Below are 17,571 nucleotides of genomic sequence, written 5' to 3' on the forward strand. Positions count from 1 at the left end.
AGACACTATATACTATGCCTCCCCTCCTTTCCCTCTGATCACCAAGATGATTGCCAAGATCCAGAGGGACAGGACGGACTGCATCCTGATGACCTCTTAGTGTCCAAAACAACCCTGATTTCCCCACCTCCTCCACCTCTCCAGCAGGAATCTCATTTGCCTGCCAGTCTTGTGACCTGATCTCACAGGACAAGGACTGTGTCCTCCAACCCAACACCAGTATGCAACCTTCTCTCTCCCCTCTGCAGTGTCCACAATACTGGAGGTGGCTCTTAGACTGTTCACCCACAAATCTTACCAAGCCTTCACAGCCTTTGTCACCACTTCTTTGGGCTCACTCCCAAAGAAACTGCCATAGAACACATCCTTACTTTCCTGCAGACCTCACTGAGGCATGCACCTGGCAGCCACCTCACATTTCCACCTGCCAATCCAGGGACCTCTGTTTTTACACAGCCTGAGCACACAAGTTCCTGCAAGGCCTCTGCAACATTGCCTCCAGTGTCTTCCCTTGCACCCCATCATGGAGCCTATCAGGGGTCCTCCAGGCCATCACAAAGATGTCCTTTAAGTCCATGGTGACCACAGGCCTGCACCTCCTGTCATGGAGGACAGTCTTCCCCATCACTGTCACCCCAACACACCAGCAAGCTCTCCACACTGCAAGTCAACACACCCTACCTCACCTTTCACAAGGATAAGACAGTCCTTCACCTTGACCCCAAGTTGAGACCCTTCCATGTAAACCAGGATATTGTTCTACTGGACTTCTTTCCCAACCCCTTCACCCTTATAGAGGCACACCACACCTTCTTAATATTGACAGGAAACCTTGCTTTCTGCAGAACAGAGAAGATGCATCACTCCAACTGCCTTTTCATGTGCAATGATGGTTCCAAAAAAGGAGTCCTCATCACAAGGATTCTCCAAGTGGGTCTCCATCTGCCTTGCCTTTGAGATGGCCAGCATCCAACTCACATTGTGAACTCAGGCTTATTCCACATGCACCCAGGTGACATCAACCACACTCCTGGCAGGCATCCTGCTCCACAATACATGATCCGCACCATTAACCTTCAGTGAGACACTATCAGCTAGACATCCACATGAGGTAGGACTGCACCTTCAGGGCAGTACTCTCATCAGTTCTCCAACAACAACAGACTCCCTTACAGAGTAACCTTGCTAATCATCCATATGTGTGATGCACAGAGACCACGAAGAAGAAAGGCAAGTTACTTATCTATAATTGTTGTTCTTTGAGTGGTCATCTGTGCATTCACATAACCCTCCCTCCAGCACCACTGGCTGCTGTCTACCGACAGTGTCCTCCCTTTCTCCCTTGGATGCCAGAGCCAGGGTTGGGTTGTGGTTCCTCTTTCCTTCCTTCTGTCCCTCAGGTTGGGACTCATGGTGAACCCCAAGGCAACTGAAGGACTGGGTGGGAACCCCTCCCCATATGTACATGAGAACCAGAAGGGGAGGGGCTCCCACGCACTCTGGCATGGTGAGCTTTTGATTTTTTTTCCCCAGTCTAAACTTTGCACAGGTGCAGAAGCCCATGTGTGTGAATGTACAGATGGCCACTCAAAGAATGACAATTATAGGTAAACAACCTGCCTTTCTTATTTCACTAAATATTATGAATGAATGAATGAATGAATGAATGTGTACTGTTAACCCTTTTATGCTCCTAAGAAGCAGTTAATCAAATATCAGGATCAAATAGAACTCTATTAAGCCATAGCTTTAAATAAAAGAGGTAGAGGCAGAGAGGTATTTGAAACCCAAAGTTTACCTGAACAATTGCTTCCTTCTGCATATACTTACCTGGACCCTAAAATCACCCTTGCAGTACTTTTCTGGGAGCCCCTGTCAGAGGAAGTGAGGTAGTGGCTACTAGGGAGAGGGTTTTTATGTTGCACCACTCCAGTTTTGTAATGAACTTCTCTGGCACTTACCTTGTACTCTTTTAGGTACCAGGTAAAGACCTTATTTTTCCAGGAAGTTTCCCAAGAATTTTAGTCTTTGTTGTTCTAAATCCTTTATTGTATTTTAAATCTTTATATTGCTGCTAGATTTTTCTTTTTTTGCTTCTATTTTATAGAGCAGTTTAAACATTTACATTGTATTTTACCCTTTTACCCATTAGGCTCCAATATAATGGGGTTTAATAAGCATTGTATTAAATATTATTGTTTATTGTTATATAATTGTACCACTTAATATGTTCAAGTTTTTATGGATCCTGGATATTCTATTTGTGAACCTTTTCCTTAAACTCAAAACCTACTGAAGTTTATGATTATAGAAAAAAAAGAATGCTTTATAGTTACATTAACAGCTGCATTGCTATGGAAGGAGCTGTTTTCTACATTTTGGGATCATTTAGATCCTGGTAATTTTAATATGTATTTACTTTAACTGTGTTTTACCAAACCAAGTGTTCCTTCAATGAAACCCTTAGATTAAACCCAAATGGGAGTGTATGTGTGTTAAAATATCCCAGTACAATTCTCTCTCATTCCTAACAATAGGCAAATATGTGGAATATGAAGTGACATGTGAATTTAGGAAAGGAACATTAACATATTTTTTAGAACGCCTTTGAATATTTGACGTCAGTTATGACTCAAAATCCTTAAGTTGGACAAGAAAGTTAAAGAAAAAGAATGCTATTATATAAAAATAGGTATTTGGAACATTGCATATTGCTCATTAAAACTCAGCAACAGTGTATAGCAAGACTGAGAAGTTTCACAATATCCCATTCCTACAAAACAGGAATATAGACTCCTTTTCTTGTAATATTGTACTACTCAGAATGAGAGGAGACAAGTCTCTAGCCCTTTGCGCTTATCTTAGAAACATAGAAACAGAGAAAAAGAGTGAGTCAGAAGGGCATCCCCTGCAAACTGGCCACCAACCTTGTTGCCCTACGCTGCACTGACTCTTCTCCTCTTCTGATCCAAGGGAGGAAAGTAAGATACAGTGGTGCAATATTGGATCAACAGCCAGCCTTGGAAGGTAGCGAAACTGGGAGTTTCTGGGACCCACAAGTGGCAAACTGCCCCAACAGCACCTCTGTTCTCATTTTGCCTCAAGAATTCAAGAAAGTCAGAAGCAGTAAAAGAGAATTCTAAGTTCTTTTCCTTGTTTCATATCAGGGGAACCATTGGGAATGCCCTGTCAAGAGGTGCCAATTCCGAAGATGAAATTACTAGGGTTTCCCTTAGTCCAGATTCTTTACCGGGATTGAGAAAAGGGTCTGGATAGCAGGTCTTCCAAGTCCTGAGGAACAAATGATCTCAATATTTTACCAGGTCACAATTTATCTAGAGAAAGAATAGATAGGGCATGTGCAAATCTAAGACCTTCTTGTATTTATTTATATTTATATTGTGATTTATATCCTGCCTTTTTCCTACAAAGGACTCAAGGCAGCTTACATCATCTCTCCTCCTCCATCTTATCCCCACAACAACAACCCTGTGAGGTAGGTTGGGCTGAGAGTCTGTGACTGGCCCAAAGTCACCCAGTTGGCTCCATGGCTGAGCAGGGACTAGAACCCAGATCCTCTGAGTCCCAGCCCCATGCTCTTAACCACTACACCACACTGGCTCTCCACTAGCAAAAATATTGGTATTAACAGGGAATCCTTCCATGTGTTATTGAAGAATCCATGTATTGTCTGATAATACTGATGAGATATTTCCTTAAATCTTGTTCTATGACAGGCGATGTGGCTACAGCAAAGCTAAACAAGACCCTGAAGAAGAAAAAATGCATTTTCATAATGGCCACAGTGAGTTAATTTCAGATAATATGGTATAGAACTACACTACTAAAGCTTTCTAGTATGTTTCTGTTTTTTTCTACTGTTTAATACATAAGTACCATGTTCTATGCATGAGGAATGAGCAGGACCACTGATTGGGAAGGTGTAAATTGATGGTCTGCAACAGCAGGGGGTTGGGCCCAATGGCCTTCTTGGTCCTTTCCAACTCTGCTGTGCTATGCTATGTGCTCTAATTGTATTTCACTTTGCCTAAACTCCTGAATGGATCATATACTTCCACAGTTCACTTCACTCTGGTAAGGGAAAGAAAAGACCTAAAGTGTATCTCTGTATTATGTATGACACTGTGTGGTTTCATATTCATGTCAGTTTTATTTCTTCTTGGCAGCCTTTTTGCATGTACAAAGTACATAAGTGTCCATGTAGCAGGGCTACAATTCTATTAAAGACATTTGAACTTATTCATAGTATGAGTTTTAGTTTAGTAATCTATCCATTAAGTTTACATAATTTTGCATATGGGTAAAGACAATATTTCTGAAGAAAGTATACTTTCTCTATTTTTTATGTCACACATATAATTTCAAAAAAGGCATTTCCTCCTTCTGTGAGAGACAGAGGTAGTGGAGAGGGAAGGTCATGGGGGAATGTCTCTCTTAAAATGCTACTTGCCTCTCCAGGTTTTTATAAGTGTATAAGAATATTAGATATTGAGTAACCTATGTATTATTTATGTATGCTATAATAAATAAATAAATGCTATATTTAAGATATTTTGCTGCACAGTTAATTGTGACAGCTTCTTTAGATGATTAAAAGTGTCCTAATCAATTAATCCTAAATATCACAGCCCTAGTATACCCAAATGTTTCTTAAGAAGCATATAAAGTATATTTATGGCAATGACATACAATATTTACATATTCATTTTCATGATTAGTAAGATATATTTCCCTCTATAACTTTGTTCCAGCTAATTCAAGTGCCAGTCCTCTTATTCTCAACCATCCCTACTTGTAACATCTTGAACTCTAATTTTTGCACAGTTAAACTACCAGGTGTAAGGACATATATCGATCCACATACCTATGAAGATCCCAATCAAGCTGTGCATGAGTTTGCCAGAGAAATAGAATCCTCGTGTATATCAATTGAAAGAGTTATTGGAGCTGGTAAGAAGATCCAGATACTTTGTATCCTTTCCCTTTTATTTGCACAGTCATGCTGTTAGGAGTACATTAAGGAACATTCAGTGCAAAGAAAGTCCAATAAAAATTGAGAAAAGACAAGCATATCACTGATAAAAATAGTAATGCTCATGTTGTAGAAATGAGTTTTAAGAAGATAATTAGTTCATTTTGGAAACTGTTGTGTGAAAGTGAAAGTTTTGATATTACTGTGACGCAAACAATTACAACTAAAACATGCATAGAATTGTTAATGCATCAGTGACTGTACCCTTCATTGGCTTTGTTGGCCACTTGGTCATTGCGTATGTACCTGTGTTTAGATATTCTCTCTGTTAGGCATTCAAAAATTCATATAAACCATTTCTAAGCTATTTTCAAAATTAACTCTGGTGTCTGTTATTGGAATAATTAGAAGGAAAGTGGGAAATAGATATGGATCTCAACAACCTCTTTACAGTGAGGGCTGGGCACATGTGTATTTCCTATTCATTTCAGTGGAATTGGATTTAATCCCCATGAAGTGCAAATAATACTTCTCTGGTGAAAAATACTGTTTTTCTGTTGTTTTTCCTTTCGTATCTACAGAGGAGTCTTCTGCATCACTACTATGATGTGGGTCAATTTTTCCCCCATTATCTGCTGTTTTGTTTTGTTTTGTTTTGTTTGTTTGGGGTTTTTTTTTTTTTTACAATTAACTTGAAGAAATTCTAAAATTAATTTTGGACCTTTGCATTTTCATTGTTCTTGTTTTGAATCTTTTCCCCCATTACAGGTCCTCAATATATATCAGTGCTTATGAACATTTATAAAAAGATTTTGTAAGGGATTACAGTATTCCATCAGGATTCTTTTTTTTCCCAATTATTTAATCAATGTACATGCCCACTAATTAAATCATTGCACAAAATGAAAACCTGCTGCAGTTGTGTGATGACACTAGTAATCCTATTTTCATACTGTTTTAATGTGTTCATAACCTGTAAGGAAAAAGAACATGTCTGAAAAATATGAGCAAATGGCCATGCACAATGTCTGGAAATAATAATAATATTACTAATGAGATTCAGTGTAATACAAAAAAATTATGGACCACTAATAATTAGTTTTGCTCTGCAAACAAACTCCAGCTATTTGGAATCTCAGAATTTGGAGGGAAATTTGGATGGAAAAAAATTCTTAACCATTCCTATCCATTTTACTGGACTTGTATAGGGATATCGTCCACTGAACTGTACCTTTTGTGTATCCAAGAAAAAGTCTCTTTGGTATTATGAGGTGGACATTTTAAGGCTGGGGGGCAGGCAAGTTGTCATCTTCTATGGGATCACTATTTGTTGGTGAAATCATGCATATTAAGGTGAAACAGATTCAAGAAACAGATTCAAATTTGGATTCCATTTCAGGTATTAAATGCTCTAACAGAATACATTTTACAAAAATTATATTGTGACTAAAGTGCTTTTTGAAAGTAGGAATGTACTTGTGAAGAAGGCAAGGAACTCTGCATCACCCCAGGATCTGAAAGGAAGCTAGGAGTCTTACTATAGGAAGAATTAGCTTGAAGCCAAAGGCGCTTGGGACCCATCCTCAAAGTATGTAACTGGTGGATTTCCATGGAGGCAACAGTGAAAATAAAAGCTACTTCATGTGGCAGCCAAATACAACAGTGTCCCTCATAACATGTGAAAGAAATGTATTGCTTTCTAAACCGGGACATCCTCTACTGTGTGTTTGAACTCATGCATTTCATATTTTGGTATAGTATCATGAAGATATCCATGTCCCATTTTATCACCTAAAGTGTTATTAGCTTAAGGCAGAACTTTTACAGAAAGACTTGAAACGTTATAGATTTTTTTTAAATTTCCAGACAGTTTTGCAGACAATAAGCCAAACTACTTCCCAAAAATGGGAGAATTGACTCACCTCAATGTTGAGCCAACTTGGCCTCAGTTATATGACATTTTCCCAATAATCCCAGAAATTTCCTCCTTCCCACCCATACTGGATTGTGGAGCAGCACTTCTTGTCCAAGAAGATTGAAGAAAACAAGGGAGATTTCTCCTTTCACTTGCTGATGCCTTGGGCACTACACAGCAACACATATGGCTGAAGTATTCCCCTGGAATTCCAAAAACAGCAGCAATGTCAGTAGCCCTTGGGAATGTAGTATTTCTTAAGGGGCTCCTTTGAATATGAACAACTACAAAGTGCACAGAAAGGAAAAGGAGATGTGGGGAGATTTTCCTTTTTTCCTTCCTAACTCTAACGCTCCACCTCTAAAGCAGGGAAAGATATCTCTATTTGCTTTTCTTTCCTCTCCTTGCTGAATGCCTTCATTACAGGGCCCAGTAAATAAAGGAAAGGGTGATAACAGAGATAGGTGGGAGGGAAGGAGTCTGTAGGAGCAGGTTTATAGGGAGCCAGATATGAGGAGAATTCTTCTCTGTTTCATTTATAGTCTAAGCTGGATTAAATGTGATGAGTATTACAGGATCCCAAAACTTGCATTTCCAAACATGGATGTTTCACTTTGTACTGCTATAAAACTACAGCCTGGGTTTAATCTCAAGTGATTAAAATAGGTATTATATTCTGTATCTGGGAAGAATAATTGCACTACTTTTACATACAGTACATTAACGGAAGTGGCTATAAAGAATAAAGTGATCCTTTATGTAAGCATTAATTGACATTTCCTCATATAGTTATGATTTATTTACAATAAGTGTTCGCATTTGTTTAGTTGCCATCACAGAGGATGCTAACTCAGGTTACCTTTTTGTTCATAGGTGAATTTGGTGAAGTATGCAGTGGCCGGTTGAAAGTGCCTGGGAAGCATGAGTTGCCAGTGGCCATTAAAACCCTGAAAGTGGGTTACTCCGAGAAGCAAAGGCACGATTTCCTGGGAGAAGCCAGCATAATGGGCCAGTTTGACCATTCCAACATAATTCACCTGGAAGGTGTTGTCACAAAAAGTATGAACTTAGTGCTGATTAATACTTGGGTTATAGAGATCTTGACTTAAGAAAAACCATATCAACTGGTTTATTGGTGACATCAAATTAAGGTGATGTCATGTGCCTGTCTTCACTAGCAGTGACTGAGCAAGTCAGGGATATTGGGGTGGTAGTGGACAGCTTGATGAAAATGTTGGCCCAGTGTGCAACATTTTCACAGTGCAGCCAATGTGAAAAGGGCAAATTACATGCTTGGCATAATTAGGAACAGAATAGAATAGAAAATAGAACTGCCAGGATCATATTCTTCTTGTACAAATGCTTGGTACAACTGCACTTAGAATATTGTGTCCAGTTCTTGTTGGCTCACCTGAATAAGGACATCATTGGATTGGAAAAAGTACAGAGAAGAGCAACGAAAATAATTGTGTAATATCAATCATTTAGCTGTCAAAGAGGTTTGGAAAATCCATTTGCACTGACCATTTGTTAATTTCCTTGAAACAGGCAAATAATTTAAAGCAACACGTACATAAGTGAATATTGAATATAGTTCGAATAAAAGAGTGTCTGTGTAATAACCACCTCCCCAAAATGAGCAAATACAGGGCATTATCAAAATATGTGTTTAAAGGAAGCATTAGCTGTATTGCTGTAAGTTGCAAAGTCGTGTGCAACCCATCGTGACCCCATGGACAACATTACTGCAGGCCTTCCTGTCCTCCACCATCCCCCGGTGTCCGCTTAAGCTCACACCCACTGCTTCAGTGACCGCATCCAGCCACCTCATTTTCTGCCGTCCCCTTCTTCCTTTGCCATCTATTGTTCCCAGCATTAGGCTCTTCTCTAGGGAGTCCTTCCTTCTCATTAGGTGGCCAAAGTATTTGAATTTCATCTTCAGGATCTGGCCTTCTAAAGAGCAGTCAGGGTTGATCTCCTCTAGGACTGACCGGTTTGATCGCCTTGTAGTCCAAGGGACTTGCAGGAGTCTCCTCCAGCACCACAATTCAAAGGCCTCAATCCTTTAGCGCTCAGCCTTCCTTATGGTCCAGCTTTCACAGCCATACATTGCAACTGGGAAAACCATAGCCTTGACTATATGCACTTTTGTTGGCAGGGTGATGTCTCTGCTTTTTAGTATGCTGTCTAGATTTTCCATAGCTTTCCTCCCCAGGAGCAAGTGTCTTTTAATTTCTTGGCTGCAGTCCCCATCTGCAGTGATCTTGGAGCCCAGGAAAATAAAATCTGTCACTACCTCCATTTCTTCCCCATCTATTTGCCAGGAAGTGATAGAACCAGATGCCATGATCTTAGTTTTCTTGATGTTGAGTTTCAAGCCAACTTTTGCACTCTCCTCCTTCACCCACATCAAGAGGCTCTTTAGTTCTTCTTCACTTTCTGCCATTAGAGTGGTATCATTTGGATATCTGAGGTTGTTGATATTTCTTCCGGCAATCTTAATTCCAACTTGTGATTCATCTAGCCCCGCCTTTCTCATGTTATGGTCTGCATATACGTTAAATAGGTAGGGCGACACAATACAGCCTTGCCAAACTCCTTTCTCTATTTTGAACCAATCAGTGGTTCCGTGTCCAGTTCTCACTGTTGCTTCTTGACCCGCATATAGGTTTCTCAAGAGACAAATGAGATGGTCTGGTACTCCCATCTCTTTAAGAACTTGCTACAGTTTGTTGTGATCCATACAATCAAAGGCTTTAGCATAGTCAATGAAGCAGAATTAGATCTTTTTCTGGAACTCCCTAGGTTTCTCCATGATCCAGCGTATGTTGGCAATTTGATCTCTAGTTACTCTCCCTCTTCGAAATCCTGCCTGTACTTCTGCTAGTCTGAACATTCTTTGGCATGGCCCTTCTTTGGGATCGGAATGTAAACTGACCTTTTCCAATCCTGCAGCCACTGTTGAGTTTTCCAAATTTGCTGGCATATTGAGTGTAGCACTTTTACTGCATCATCTTTTAAGATTTTGAATAGCTCAGCTGGAATGCTGTCACCTTCACTAGCTTTGTTGCTGCTCAGACTTCCTAAGGCCCATTTGACTTCACATTCCAGGATGTCTGGCTCGAGGTCGGTCACCACCCCATCATATTATCAGGGACTTTAAGCTCTTTCTGTGTAATCTTGCCACCTCTTCTTAATTTCTTCTGCCTCTGTCAGGTCCCTGCCATTTTGGTCCTTTATCATGCCCATCTTTGCATGAAATGTTCCTTTCATATCTCCAATTTTCTTGAAGAGATCTCTGGTTCTCCTATTCTATTTTTTTCTTCTATTTCTTTACACTGTTCATTTAAGAAGGCATTCTTATCTCTTCTAGCTATTCTCTGGAATTCTGCATTCAATTGTTTGTACCTTTCTCTTTCTCCCTTGCCTTTCGCTTCCCTTCTTTCCTCAGCTATTTGTAAAGCTTCCTCAGACAGCCATTTTGCTTTCTTGCATTTCATTTTCTTTGGGATGGTTTTAGTTACTACCTCTTGTACAATGTTGCAAACTTCCATCCAAAATTCTTCAGGCACTCTGTCTATCAGATCTAATTCCATAAATCTCTTGGTCACATCTACTGTATATTCATCAGGGATATGATTTAGGTCATATCTGAGTGTCCTACTGCTTTTCCCTACTTTCTTCTACTTAAGCCTAAATTTTGCAACAAGAAGCTCATGATCTGAGCCACAGTCAGCTCCTGGTCTAAGTTTTGCTGACTGTATAGAGCTTCTCCATCTTTGGCTGCAGAGCCCAAAGTCAATCTGATTTCTGTGTTGACCGTCTGGTGATATCCGTGTGTAGAGTCGTCTCTTGGGTTGTTGGAAAAGAGTGTTTGCTATGACCATCGTATTCTCTTGACAAAATTCTACCAGCCTGTGCCCTGCTTCATTTTATACTCCTAGGCCAAACTTGCCTGTTATTCCAGTTATCTTTTGGCTTCCTACTTTAGCATTCCAATCCCCCATGATGATAAGGACATCATTTTTTGGTGTTAATTCTAGGAGGTGTTGTAGGCCTTCATAGAACCGGTCAACTTCAGCCTCTTCAACACCAGTGGTTGGGGCCTAGACTTGGACTACTGTGATGTTGAATGGTTTTCCTTGGATTCGAACTGAGATCATTCTGTCATTTTGGAGATTGTATCCCAGTACTGCTTTTCCTACTCTTTTATTGACTATGAAGGCTACTCCATTTCTTCTGAGGGATCCTTGCCTACAGTAGTATACCTGATGGTCATCTGAATTAAATTCACCCATTCCTGTCCATTTTAGTTCACTGATTCCTAAGATGTTGATGTTCAGTCTTGTCATCTCTTGTCTGACCCCTTCTAGTTTGCCTTGATTCATGGATCTTACATTCCAGGTTCATATGGAGTGTAGATCTTTATAGCATCGGACTCTCCTTTCACCACCAGATACATCTGCAACTGAGTGTCCTTTCGGATTTGACCCAGTCGCTTCTTTTCTTCTGGCACTACTAGTACTGGCCCTCCGCTCTTCCCCAGTAGCATATTGGACACCTTCCAACCTGAGGGGCTCATCTTCAGGTGTCATATCTTTTTGCCTTTTGGTACTTTTGGTACTGTCCATGGGGTTTTCATGGCAAAGGTACTGGAGTGGGTTGCCATTTCCTTTTCCAGTGGATCACATTTTGTCAGAGCTCTCTGCTATGACCTGTCCGTCCTGGGTGCCCCTGCAGGGCATAGCTCATAGCTACACAAGCCTCTTCGCCATGACAAGGCAATGATCCATAAAGGGGATTAGCTGTATTAGATGTTAATAACTGTAGGTCAGTAGCCAATATCTCTTTCTTGGACAAGGTGTTTGAACAGTTGGTGGTGGCTGAACAGCTCCAGGCACTGATCATCTTCATCCATTTCAGTCATGCTTCATACCTTGGTTCAGTATGGAGAATGCCTTGGCTGCCCTGTGGAATGACCTCTGTCAAGAAAAGGACAGGGGAGTGTGACCCTGTTGGTTCTCCTGGACCTCTCATCAGCTTTCAGTACCATCAGCTGTGGTATCCTTCTGGATAGGCTAGCTGGGTTGGGAGCTGGAGGCACTGCTTTGCAGTGATTCTGCTTCTACCTGACCAGCTGATTCCAGAAGGTAGTGATGGGGGATTATTGCTCTGTGCCATGGCAGTACTGCAGGGCATTTTATCCCCCATACTTTTTAACAACTACATGAAACCACTGGGAGAGGTTATCTAGAGGTGTGAGCTGAGACACTTAGTTCTACCTCTCTTTTTCATCTAACCCAGTTGGAGCAGTGGCTGTTCTGGATGAAGACCAATGGATTGGGGAGGGCCAATAAACTGAGGCTTAATTCAAATAAGACAGAGGTGCTGTTGATGAGGGGACACCTGTTCAGTTGGGTGATATTAAACCTGTCCTGGATGGGGTTGCATTCTCCCTAAATGACAGTATTCATGGTTTAGGGGTGCTCCTGGATCCTGAACTTTCACTGGAGTCACAGGTAGACTCAGTGGCTTGGAGCACCAAGCAGCTTAGGCTGATTTATCAAGTAAATGCTAAGCAGAGCATATCAACAGTGATCCACTCTCTGGTAACCTCTTTAGATCATTGTAATGAACTCTATGTGGGCCTGTCAAAATAGAGCAGCAAGGCTGCTGACAGGGACTGGCCAATATGAACATATTGTGCAAGCCTCTTCCAACTCCATTGGTTACCAATTTTAGCTTGTGTCCAGTTCACAGTGCTCACATTAATGGTTAAAGCCCTAAATGGTTGGAGGTCAGATCATCTAAAACAACATTTTCCCATATAATCCATCCAAGACCTAAAGGTCATCCTCTGAGGTCATTCTCAGAGAGCCACCCCTAAAGGAAACAAGGTGGCTACTAAGGGAAGGACCTTTTCCGCTGTGGCATCCCAACTATGGAATCAGCTTCTCAAGGAGGTGCACCAAGCACCTCCTTTTTATCTTTTGGGGCACCAGGGTAAAAATCTTTTTATTTACCCAATATTTTAACAGTTAAATATTTTAAAATATTTTATAATGATCATTTTATCTTGTTTATACTGCATTTTATGAAATTTATTGCTGTTGCATGCTTGGACTAACTTGAGTACAGCTGTTGTGTGCTCATTGTTGCTATTGTTGTGTGCTCATTGTTGCCGATAAGGTGTTTGTATTTTTCAATTTTGTGAACCATCTTAGTTAACAAGCAGTATAGAAATCAAATATACAAACAAACAAACAAACAAATAACATGGTGAGTGCTGAGTTAAACCATTCCTTAAGAGATATTGTGGTGTCCACTAAACATGAATCAACTCAATAAGCCTCAGCCTAAGATCCATAGATTTATGGTGGTGTCCACAGCAGTTTCTCAAATTTGCAAATATTTTCACATATTGAAATAGGTTGGAGATTCCTGCACTAGGCTATCAAATGAAAGAGTTCTTTTTCTAGAGCTAAGGCTAGAACTGAGGCATAAGTCACTTCATTACTTGTCCTTCACTTTCTTTCCTTCAGCAGGCAGATGCTGCAATCTAGAGATCTTGCTAGATGGAGATGCAGGCATACATTGGGTCCATTCTCTTTGCCAGAACCCTTTCCCATGCTATTTAAAAACTGAAGCCAAAAGGGGGAGCTTGGGTTGGAACTCATAACATAGTGTTACTTGCCAAAATGGCACCCTATCATCGAGCTGCCTCCCGCCCCCCAACTAATGCATTGTACAGAAGAGATGAGCAGCTTGTGGCCCTCCATACATTTGGCCTACAACTGTGTCACTATTAACTGTGTTGACTTATACAAGTTTCTCTTATATCATCATGCCATGCCTTTCCCTAATCCTGATTTTAGGGGAGTAGGATGTGTCAATATGCATGGTGTTAGGACACATGTTTAATTGTGCTAGCCATTATCAGTGAATGGAGGGCTAAATGTGAAACAGTTGCAATATATTTCTTATCCCAAACAGTTCTACTCTATGTAGCTTTAGCTTGCCAATTTCACTACCAGACCTTTCTAATGATGCCAATGTCACTGATACAGAAAGCCTGCCATGTGCTTTTTGGAGCTCCTACTTATTTGTGTCCCTAGTTTTATGTTCACTAATATAATGCTAATTTATTCAGCAATTACTCTCAACTTGCAGCATGCAGATAATGAAGCATAAGGTCAAAGCAATATAATTTTCTTACGATTGAAACAGGAAGAGAGCCAGAAGTAGCACTTCTAAGGGGTGGTGTCATTATGAGATGCCATCCTTTTTAATGCAGTCATGTGCCCAAGATAAGCAGGGTGCACCATACAACTTGCCTGTGATCTGCTATTAGAAAAGGGTGCATCATAAAAGCAAGTGCAGACTGCAGAGGTTTTTTTGAAAAATGAGCAGAGGACCATTTGTGATGCTTGAAAGCATTGTGCTGAAACATGTTATTTCTAGTGCCAGGAAGTATCATGGATTATTTTTTAAAAGTTTACATTTTCTATAAAACTGTTTTCAAAGATGAAGACAATGCATGGCTCTAGCATCTCAAGGAAATGCCAAACAGCTATCCTACCCACTTGAACAGAAGTACTTTGTGTTAGAGATGACTCCACACTTTTAGAATCTAAAGCAGGGGATCTACTTCCTCTTTTTTTCTCTTTATGTGCTAGACTCCTGCTTCTCATCTCCCCTACAAACAAGGTTTGGGTGTTTTGTGGATCCAATCAGAGCAAGGCAAACAATGGATAGAAGAGTGGAATTTGGTTAGGAGAGAAATGGTTTGACATGTCCATACAGTTGATGTGCAAAACAACAGTGCTACAAGCAGTGTTTCTCGTTGGAAATGGATGCCATACATGGATATCCACCCTTCATGGATCACTGTCTTGCCATGGTGAAGGGGCTTGTGCAACACAAAGAAGCTATGAGCTATGCCATGCAGGGCCATCCAAGATGGACAGATCATAGCAGAGCGCTCTGACAAAATGTGATCCACTGGAGAAAGAAATGGCAACCCACTCCAGTATCCTTGCCATGAAAACCCTATGAACAGTTCTAAAGGGCAAAGAGATATGACACCAGAATATGAGCCCCTCAGGTCGGAAGTTGTGCAATGTGCTACTGGGGAAGAGCGGAGGGCCAGAAAGACTAGTAGCGCCAGAAAGAATGAAGCAACTGGGTCAAAGGCGAAAGGACACTCAGTTGTGGATGCATCCACGGGTGAAAGGAAAGTCTGATGCTGTAAAGAACAATACTGCATAGGAACCTGGGATGCAAGATCTATGAATCAGAGTAAGCTGGACGTGGTCAAATGTGAGATGACAAGACAGAACATCGACAATTGTGGAATCAGTGAACTAAAATGAACAGGAATGGGTGAATTTAATTCAGATGACCATCAGGTATACTATTGTGGGCAGGAATCCCTCAGAAGAAATGGAGTATCCTTCATAGTCAATGAAAGAGTAGGGAAAGCAATACTGGGATACAATCTCCAAAATGACAGAATGATCTCAGTTCGAATCCAAGGCAAACCATTCAACATCACAGTAGTCCAAGTCTATGCCCCAACCACTGGTGCTGAAGAGACTGAAGTTGACCAGTTCTATGAAGGCCTACAACACCTTCTGGAGTTAACACCAAAAAATGATGTCCTTATCATCATGGGAGATTGGCTAAAGTAGGGAGCCAAAAGATAACCGTAATGACAAGCAAGTTTGCCTTGGAGTACAAAATGAAGCAGGGCACAGGCTGGTAGAATTTTGTCAAGAGAATACGATGGTCATAGCAAACACTCTTTTCCAACAACCCAAGAGACGACCCCACACATGGATATCACCAGACGGTCAACACAGATATCAGATTGACTATGTGCTCTGCAGCCAAAGATCGAGAAGCTCTATACAGTCAGTAAAAACTAGACCTGGAGCTGACTGTGGCTCAGATCATGAGCTTCTTGTTGCAAAATTTAGGCTTAAGTAGAAGAAAGTAGGGAAAAGCAGTAGGCCACTCAGGTATGACCTAAATCATATCCCTGATGAATATACAGTAGAGGTGACAAATAGATTTATGGAATTAGATCTGATAGAGTGCCTGAAGAATTTTGGATGGAGGTTTGCAACATTGTACAAGAGGTAGCAACTAAAACCATCTCAAAGAAAAAGAAGTGCAAGAAAGCAAAATGGCTGTCTGAGGAAGCTTTACAAATAGCTGAGGAAAGAAGGGAAGCAGAAGGCAAGGGAGAAAGTGAAAGATATACCCAACTGAATCCAGAATACATAGATGAGATTAGAAGGCCTTCTTGAATGAGCATAGTAAAGAAATAGAAGAAAAAAATAGAGTAGGGAGAACCAGAAATCTCTTCAAGAAAATTGGAGATATGAAGGGAACATTTCATGCAAAGATGGGCATGATAAAGGACCAAATATCAGGGACATAACAGAGGCAGAGGAGATTAAGAAGAGGTGGCAAGATTACACAAAAGAATTATACAAGAAAGAGCTTACCATCCCTGATCGCCACAATGGGGTGGTCACTGACCTTGAGCCAGACATCCTGGAATGTGAAGTCAAATGGGCCTTAGGAAGTCTGAGCAACAACAAAGCTAGTGGAGGTGACAGGATTCCAGCTGAGCTAATCAAAATCCTAAAAAACGATGCAGCTAAAGTGCTACACTCAATATGCCAGCAAATTTGGAAAGCTCAACAGTGGTCACAGGATTGGAAAATGTCAGTTTACATTCCGATCCCAAAGAAGAGCAATACCAAAGAATGTTCAAACTACCGCATCATTGCACTCATTTCACATGCTAGCAAAATTATGCTCAAAATCCTACAAGCTAGGCTCCAGCAGTATGTGGACCGAGAACTACCAGAAGTACAGACAGGATTTCGAAGAGGGAGAGGAACTAGAGATCAAATTGCCAACATATGCTGTATTATGGAGAAAGCTAGGGAGTTCCAGAAAAACATCTACTTCTCCTTCACTGATTATACTAAAGCCTTTGATTGTGTGGATCACAACAAACTGTGGCACGTTCTTAAAGAGATGGGAGTACCAGACGATCTCATTTGTCTCTTGAGAAAGCTATATATGGATCAAGAAGCCGCAGTGAGAACTGGACACAGAACCACTGATTGGTTCAAAATTGAGAAAGGAGTTTGGCAAGGCTGTATACTGTCGCCCTGCCTATTTAACTTATATGCAGAGCACATCTTGGAAAGGCGGAGCTAGATGAATCACAAGTTGGAATTAAGATTGCCAGGAGAAATATCAGTCACCTCCCATATGCAGATGATACCACTGTAATGGCAGAATGAAAGTGCCTCTTGATGCGGGTGAAAGAGGAGGACGCAAAAGTTGGCTTGAACCTCAACATTAAGAAAACTAAGATCATGGCATCCGGTCCTATCACTTCCTGGCAAATAGATGAGGAAGAAATGGAGATAGTAACAGATTTTTCTTTCCTGGGCTCCAGGACTGCAGCCAAGAAATTATAAGATGCTTGCTCCTTGGGAGGAAAGCTATGGCAAAATCTAGACAGCAGACTAAAAAGCAGAGACATCACCCTGCCAACAAAAGTGCGTATAGTCAAGGCTATGGTTTTCTGAGTTGCAATGTATGGCTGTGAAAGCTGGACCATAAGGAAGGCTGAGCG

General features: G+C 40.9%; 1 protein-coding gene across 1 annotated transcript in view; it reads left to right on the forward strand.

Annotated features, from left to right (window-relative positions):
* The window catches only part of EPHA5 (EPH receptor A5), a 262,453-nt gene that overhangs the window by 194,627 nt on the left and 50,255 nt on the right, over positions 1–17,571 (forward strand). The window contains exons 10-12 of the mRNA XM_044447269.1: positions 3,738–3,805; positions 4,846–4,971; positions 7,782–7,967. Of these exons, the coding sequence (XP_044303204.1) occupies positions 3,738–3,805; positions 4,846–4,971; positions 7,782–7,967 (380 nt within the window). The remainder of the gene's footprint in view (positions 1–3,737; positions 3,806–4,845; positions 4,972–7,781; positions 7,968–17,571) is intronic.

Source organism: Varanus komodoensis, unplaced genomic scaffold (assembly GCF_004798865.1).
Source record: "Varanus komodoensis strain SLA01 unplaced genomic scaffold, ASM479886v1 scaffold51, whole genome shotgun sequence".
NCBI lineage: Eukaryota > Metazoa > Chordata > Lepidosauria > Squamata > Varanidae > Varanus > Varanus komodoensis.